Source organism: Corvus brachyrhynchos, unplaced genomic scaffold, assembly GCF_000691975.1.
Source record: "Corvus brachyrhynchos isolate BGI_N302 unplaced genomic scaffold, ASM69197v1 scaffold45, whole genome shotgun sequence".
In the NCBI taxonomy this organism is placed as follows: Eukaryota; Metazoa; Chordata; class Aves; order Passeriformes; family Corvidae; genus Corvus; species Corvus brachyrhynchos.
This window is the reverse complement of record NW_008238361.1, coordinates 1,201,654-1,209,318: the sequence shown is the minus strand read 5'-3', so window position 1 is coordinate 1,209,318 and position 7,665 is coordinate 1,201,654. Positions and strand designations below refer to the sequence as shown.

Below are 7,665 nucleotides of genomic sequence, written 5' to 3'. Positions count from 1 at the left end.
AGGGAAAAGAATTTAAATCTGAGCTGAAGCAGTGTAGGAACCATCTCTTCCCAGTTCAGATTCCCAGTTTGAGGTCGCTCTGCTCCTGCTGTGACTGGGGAAGGGACATTTGGGACAGGAACGAGCCCTGGGCTCGCTGTGGGCACAGAGCTGATCCAAGGGGAAGCAGGAGGGATGTGGGACCGCCCTGGCACCCCCATTCCCACCAGGAGCATCCCAAATACCCAGGTGCAGGTGCAGAGCTTGGGGCCAGAGCAGCCTCCTCCTGTGCTGCTCCCAAAATTCAGCTCTGGTGCTCCAACCCCTGTGTGCTGATCCCAAACTGGGTCACGCTTCCCGAAATCCTGCAGTGCCCTGAGCTGATGGATTCATTCATATTTATGGATGGAAAAAACCCCTCCTTTGACTGAATCCTGCTTTGAATTTGGGGATTCTTTCATCTCGGCACAGCCGGGAAGGGAAAGCCCAGGGGAGGGGTTGTGGAAAGCTGGGAATTGTGGGCTCTCCGTGGGCAGGGTGGGCACAGGGAGCACCCAGCCCTGGTGTGGGACCTTGTTCCTCTTGGTTTGTGCATTTGAAGAGGGAATTTGCAGGGATGAGCCAGGAAGTCACACAAACCAGTGTGGTGTTCCCTGTTCCTGCTTTTATCATGGATTTGAAGAGGGAATTTGCAGGGATGAGCCAGGAAGTCACACAAACCAGTGTGGTATTCCCTGTCCTTGTTTTATTGTGGATTAAACAGAGGGAATATCCAGGGATGAGCCAGGAAGTCACAACAAACCAGTGTGACATTCCCTGTCCCTGTTTTCTTGGGAATATTCCCTGCCACCTGTGCTGGCAGGAAGGGCTCAGCTGCAGCTCCTGCTGGAGCCAAGCACTGGATTTTTATCCTTGCCAGTTAAACATCCCAGGACCTTTTCCTCCTTTATTCCCACGAATATTTTCTGCCTGTCCTCTGGAAAACTCCTGCATTCTCACCCAGCGGAGGGATATTCCTCTTCCTTTCTTTCCACTCCTTAGAAATCATCCTGGGATTGATGAGAAATGGGGTTTGTTGGTTTTTTTTTTTGCAGCTACAACACCTTGCCAAGCCGAAGAACCCTGAAAAATTCCCGACTAGTGAGTAAGAAGGATGATGTCCACGTGTGCATCATGTGCTTACGGGCCATAATGAACTACCAGGTAATTCCCCTGGGGAGCAGGGAATTGTTGGGGTGGTGGGAAGGGGGGAGGGAACGTAAAAGGGGGGATTTTTAAGGGAAAATGGATGGAAATATTGAAATTCTCATAAAACGGGAAGGAATGGGAAATGATCCTGTGATTTAGGGATTTAGGGAAGGGGAATAAGGGCCTGGGAATGTTGGGCCAGCTCCTGTTCATTAGACATGCAGCTGATTAGGTTATAATTAGTCTGGAGTTTAGTGCTAACACTCCAAAATAAGAGATGATGGAAAATCCAAGTTTTCCCTTGGATGTGCTTGTGGCAAAGCACTTGGGATAACTGGAAATCAATCCGCTGGACCAAGCTCATCTTATTTTCCTGAGTTTTTTCTCTCTCCAGTGGGATGCTGGGATCATGCAGCATGCCCTGGGAGCATCAGGAATTTGGGATTTTCCGCTAAAACCAAGGAAATCTGTGGTGAACACCTTGACTGGGAGTTGGGAGGGGGTTGTGGGAGCTCTGGGAAGGATGCAAGCAGCAATTCCAGTAACCAGGGGAGCAGATTCCAGAGGAATTCCGTTTGGTTTGTGGGGAGCAAAGGCAGCAGTGCTCGTGCAGGGCCTGCAGGAGAGTCGGGTGTGGCAGCCAGACTGCAAATTCCCATTTAGACAAGAAATGAAGGACAATTAAATAGGGATTGGAGGAGAAAGGAACGAGCAGAGGGTTGGGAGTGGTGTAGGAGCAGCTCTTGGGCCGTTTTTGTTGCTGAAATGGCCAAGCCCAGCACTTCCAACAACGCCAATGGGCGGGAATTGTAAAACCATGGAATACCCAGTTGGAAGTTGTTAGGTACGGCGGGAGAATGGAATATTCCAGTGGTAAATTCCACGAGGTTTTGTTCAGCTTAAAGCACCAGGAGAAGCTGCCACAGGATCTGGTCAGGGGGCTGGGATTCGCTGGATTTGGGGAGCATTCATTGGTGTCAGACTGAGCGGGATTCTCCCTTCTCTTCCCAGTACGGATTCAACATGGTCATGTCCCACCCTCACGCCGTCAATGAGATTGCACTAAGCCTGAACAACAAGAACCCCAGGTAGGCTCCTCTGCCTTGTAGGGCTGAACAAGCAGGTGAGTAAAGAGGGCTTGGAAAGGCCTTCCAGAGGGGCATTTGTGGAAAAAGCAGCCTTTGCTCTGGATCAGATGGAATGTGTGGAATGGTGCGGATAAACGAGCAGTGGGCGTCTAATTCCAGTGCTTTCAGAAGCTGCTGATTCTCCAGCTTCCATAACGGCTTCAGACTGAAGGAGGGGGGGTTTAGATGGGATATTGGGCAGGAATTCCTGGCTGGGAGGGTGGGCAGGCCCTGGCACAGGGTGTCCAGAGCAGCTGGGGCTGCCCCTGGATCCCTGGAAGTGCCCAAGGCCAGGCTGGAGCAGCCTGGGATAGTGGGAGGTGTTCCTGCCCATGGCAGAGGTGGCACTGGATCATCTTTCTCCACCTTCCCACCCAAAGCATTCTGGGATTCTGGGATTCAGCTGGAATTTGGCTGCTGGAGCCCTCCAGCTCTGTTGCAGTGCAAGGAAACCCCACTGGCAATGAGCAGCTTAATGTGGGATTTTCCTGAAGAGAGGGAAAATCTTCATTACAAAATGTTATCCAAGATGCTGAGCTTGGAATTTCTCTGGGAGAGGGTTTCACTCTTGTGCTGGGTCAGGTTGCAGCCACGGCATGATGCTGTAATTGCTCAGTGGAACTGCTGGTGATTCCATGTCCCTTCCTCTCCCACACATCCCTGTGATCCCACCTCCAGCAGAGCCTGGAGTTCTGAGCCTTGGCAGGTTTGACAAATCCAAACCCGACACAGAGATGTCCCCAAGGAAAGGGGAAACAGGGGGATGGGGTGATAACCAGCACCGGGTGTGTGTCTGCACAGCCTGGGCTGGGGCTGGGCACAGGAGCAGGAATCTTGTCCTGAGGGAAGCAGGTTCTTCCTTCCTTTCTTTTAGTCAGCCCCAACTCAGCAAGCCAAGGAGAAATGGGAAGTTTATTGTTTTTATCATTTTTTTATTAAATCATTTTTTATCATTTTTATCGTTTTCCAGTGCCTGCAAATCAGGGGAGAACCCAAATTTTCACTGTTGGAAGACATGGGTTATTTCAATAACAAACCTGCTTTAATATGTGGCTAAAACAATCTGAGGACTGAGTTGAATGTTAGCTCTGCTCAAACCCCAAACTGTGTTTGGTTTAGTCCCATGGGAGCTGTTGGGATCCCCGAGGTTTGGGTGCTCAGGGTTGGCTGGGATGTGCCACGGGGAAGCAGCAGCTCCAGGGAATTCTGCAGAGCTGAGCCCATCCTGGGGACTGGGGGGGCTGATCCCATTCCCACTGCAGAGGGAGCGGGCAGGGGGTGGGGCAGGACTGCAGGGACTCCATCTCCTCGGGTTATTCCCAAACACATCCCACAGGCACAGCTGGAGCTGCCCTTTCCCTGTGCTCATCCCAGAGGTGTGGGCAGCGCTGGAGACTCCAATCCCAGAGATCTCCATCCCCTCCCCACACACATTCCCCTCAGAGGGGACATTGCAGCAAATCCCCATGAGAGCTCCTTGATCCCGAAACACCTTGGAAGTTTTTGTGGCAGGAGGGAAAAATAAAACCTAAACAAACCCTTGAGGAGGCAGAATTGAACATTCCATTTAAAATTTCCTAGGGAAGGGACCATTTTTTCTGGTTTCCAAAGATAACCTTGACCCTTTGAGAGCCACAAGGTATTTCTTGTTCTGTAACATCTGGTTTGAGTCGCTGCTTGAGCATGGGACTAATTTTTTTCTGTGTGTGCATGGTTTGCCTCTGCTCAGAGCTCAGCTGCCCAGAAAGTCTTTTGTTTTCCAGGAATCCTGGAAGAAAACACTATGGATTATTTCCATGAGGGTTACACTGAGTTTGCTGCATGTTTTTCCCTCAGCGATCTCATTTTCTCTCTGTTTTCACTGCTGAAAATCAGCTCCGATTCCTGATTTTTAAGGAGAAGGACATGCTCCAACATCCTGTGTTCCTGCAGTGAATTGTGTGTGTGTGTGTGGCTATAAATACAGATTATCACGGAGAATAATTCAGATTTGGGTCAGGAAAACTGCAGATTGGAATTAGAAGCACTTCCATTAAAAACTGGGCTCCAAGGAACGTGGTGGGGGGTGCCAAGCTGCTCCTCCAGGTGCGTGCAGGGAATTCCCTGGGAGCAGCAGCTCTCAAACACTGCCCTGCCTTTGCCAGAGCTCTGCCAGTGCCTTTTTGCTTGAGTTTCCAACTCGGGATTTCAATCCCTGCATGGTTTGAGAAGCTTTGAGACGGGGGGGAACACTGCACGATCCTGGGAGAGGCGAAATTCCCTGGATCAGCACTGTGCACCTTGCAGGGATATTCATTCCAAGGGGTTAAAAACCCACGGGGTGAGGCTGCAGCTCCCACCTTGTCCCTCAGGTGGGGAGCAGATGGATCAGGTGCTGTCCCTGAGTGTCTCCCTTTGTTTTCCCCACAGGACAAAGGCCCTGGTCCTGGAACTCCTGGCGGCCGTTTGCCTCGTCCGAGGGGGCCACGAAATCATTTTGTCTGCCTTTGATAACTTCAAGGAGGTTCGTGGAGCTGCTTTATCAGACTTGGGTGTCCCTACTTCTCTTATGATTGATTGGAGCCTCCTCATCCAGCTAAATTCCCTCCAGGAAGGGTTTTCCAGAAGCTGCAGGTTTTCCTTGGAGCACTTTGGTATCCCTTCCATCGTTCTCCTGTTTGTGTTAAAGAGCTGTAATTCCAACCATTCCAGCACCTCTTATTCCCAGCACTTCCCACTGCAGGCTGGATTGGGATATCACAGCCTTCCCCCCTCGCCAGTGAGCTCCCTGAGCAGCATTCCCAGCCCTTTGTCCTGGTTTCCATGGATTTGTGAGAGGCAGCTCTGCAGATTTATCCGAGTTGCCTGATCTTGGTGTTGCAGGACGAGCAGAATTCCAAGGGAGGACGGGAGGGAAGAGGGAGCTGTGGGACAGCTTTGGAATGCTCCAGGGGTCCCAGGTGCTGGGAGCTGGTGCTCCATTGAAATCCCAACACTCCGAGAGCACTGTGGGATCCAAACTGGGATCTGAGTGGGACAGAGAGGCAGAAATAATCCTGGCTCTGTGCAGGGAACACTTCCCAACGTTGGCTCTCATCCAGCAAAGCTGTTGTGGTGTTTTATACAAAAATATTCCAGAATAATTGGATTTGGGAGGGGAGGGTGTGCTCGTGGCATCTCTGGGGGGGAAATCACTTGGAATTTGGAAATAAACCCGGGATTGAGGAGCTTTGGAAATAAACCCAGGACTGAGGAGCTTTTCTGAAGGTGATCCATAAATTTGAAGAATCCAATGTGTTTTGCTCCAAGGCAAGCAGAAATGCCAGAAAAATAAACTGGAATTCAGCTAATCCAGACAACTTTTGGGAAGGTCGTTGTCTGGTGGTTGTTCCAGGGTCTGAACTTCCCTGGGAAGGGAAGAGCTGGTGTTGGAACCAGGGGTGGGAGAGGAGCAGGATCCAGCACACCAAGATTCCCTCTGTTTTAACATCACTCCCACTGATTCCATGGAATCAGAATCCTGGACTGGTTTGGGTGGGAAGGGACCTTAAATCCCTTTTATTCCACCCCTGCCATGGGCAGGGACACCTCCCACTATCCCAGATTGCTCCAAGCCCCATCACTTCCAGGGTTGCTCGGAGCAACCTGGGATAGAGGAATGTGTGGAATTAGAGGATTTTTAAAGGCCCTCCCAATCCAAACCATTCTGGGAATGATCCTGGAGCATCCAGCCAGCCAGGAGAGCGGGACCAACGCGAGGGTTGAGCTTTGCTCCTGGGAGGTCTGGCTGGGAGTTGCGTGTCCATTGCCAGGTGGGTATGGATCCAATCCTCCCTAAACCCCTCCTAACAGATCCTCCTGCTTCCCCATGGGGTTGTGGTGCAGTTTGGAATAGATCCGGGGTGGACTTCCTTCGTTAGCACCCGGAGAAGGCCCCTCCGTGGGTGGTTTTCCATAAAAACACTTTGTTTTCTGGAATGATGTGGGCTCAGTGCAACTTCCAAAGGTTTTGTTCCCAGCCTAAGCAAGAGACAGGGTTTTTCCAGCTCTTTAATCCTGGTTCTTCCCCACAGTAACGCTCCTAGAGGAAAGCTCTGCCTCCCCTCATCCCAGCCGTGCTTCCCAGTGACAGCCCTTGGAAATGTATCCCAGTGGAAATGGCAGCATCTGGTTTGCTGTGGTGGGCCTGGATCCCAGCATTCCCAGCAGGATCCAGGCCAACCTTCAGGCTGGAGGCTTCATCTCCAGCTTCCCTCTCCTGAATCTTCCAGGATAAATTGCAGCATTCCATGGAAATCCCTTTGCTGTCTCCTGGAGCTCCTGAGTTCCAGCCCTGCCTCATCTGAGGGCAGTGGGAATATCCCTGAGCAGCCACAGGTGGATGTTGCTTTTCCCCTTCCTCAGGTGCAGGATCCCAGGATTGCTGATCCTGGGATTGGCCCTGCTCTGATTGGGTTGCTCCTGATTTCATGACTCTGCCCTAAATAGCTCCTGGGTGTTTATGGCAGCTGTTCCCAGCCATGGGAATGGTTTATACCAGATTTCCCAGGAATCCTGGCTTTGCTGCAGAGGGATCAGAGCTCTGTTGCTCCGTTTGTATCCACAATCCGTGATTTTGTTTAAATCTGCTCCATGTTTTCTGAAGTGGGTGCAAGAGAGACCATGGAATCCTGGAATGGTTTGGGTGGGAAGGGGCCTTAAAGCCCATCCCACCCCTGCCATGGACAGGGACACTCCCACTATCCCAGGCTGCTCCAAGCCCCTTCCAACCTGGACACTTCCAAGGATGAGGGGTCCAAAACCTCTCTGTGCAGCCTCCTGCCTGGAATGTTCCCTGAAATTTCCCTCCTTTCCCACATTTACCAGCCCAGGTTGCTCCAAGCACCTTTCCTAGGGCAGGAAGGGATGGTGTGGGATATAACACAGAGCACCTGGGGAGCCTTTGGAGAGGATTCCTTGGGATTGCTTTGGGCAGGACTCGGATCAGCCTCAGCTGAGACCATCAGGCTGCTGCTGCCTTTGATCCCTGCAAGGGATCCCGGATCCCTGCCCCTCCCTTTTCCTTGGAGCTGCCCGGACCCTGAGCAGTGTGTGTGGTGTTTGATCTCCCAGCGAGGCGCTCCTGGTGCTGCAGGGAGGCTTCCCAAGGATTATTCCTGAAGAAAGGCCTGGGATTAGTGTGAGGATTTACAGCCTGAAGGGCAGCTCCAAACCCTTCCCATGTCCCAGGGATCCCATCCCTGCCAAGCAGAGCCTTGTGTCCTTCACCAGGAGACTCCAAATCCTCCTCCACCCAGGGATGGATCTGTCCCAGCTCTGCTTTGCTCTATCCCAGATTTCCATGTGTGTTTTAAGGGTTTTGGGGAAGTAGGAAGTTTAAAGCTCATCCCAT

The 7,665-nt window shown here is 51.6% G+C and overlaps 1 protein-coding gene across 1 annotated transcript in view; it reads left to right on the top strand.

Annotated features, from left to right (window-relative positions):
• FMNL2 (formin like 2) overlaps nucleotides 1–7,665 on the top strand; it is a 51,435-nt gene that overhangs the window by 22,879 nt on the left and 20,891 nt on the right. Inside the window, exons 7-9 of the mRNA XM_017736019.1 lie at nucleotides 1,074–1,182; nucleotides 2,179–2,255; nucleotides 4,704–4,797. Of these exons, the coding sequence (XP_017591508.1) occupies nucleotides 1,074–1,182; nucleotides 2,179–2,255; nucleotides 4,704–4,797 (280 nt within the window). The remainder of the gene's footprint in view (nucleotides 1–1,073; nucleotides 1,183–2,178; nucleotides 2,256–4,703; nucleotides 4,798–7,665) is intronic.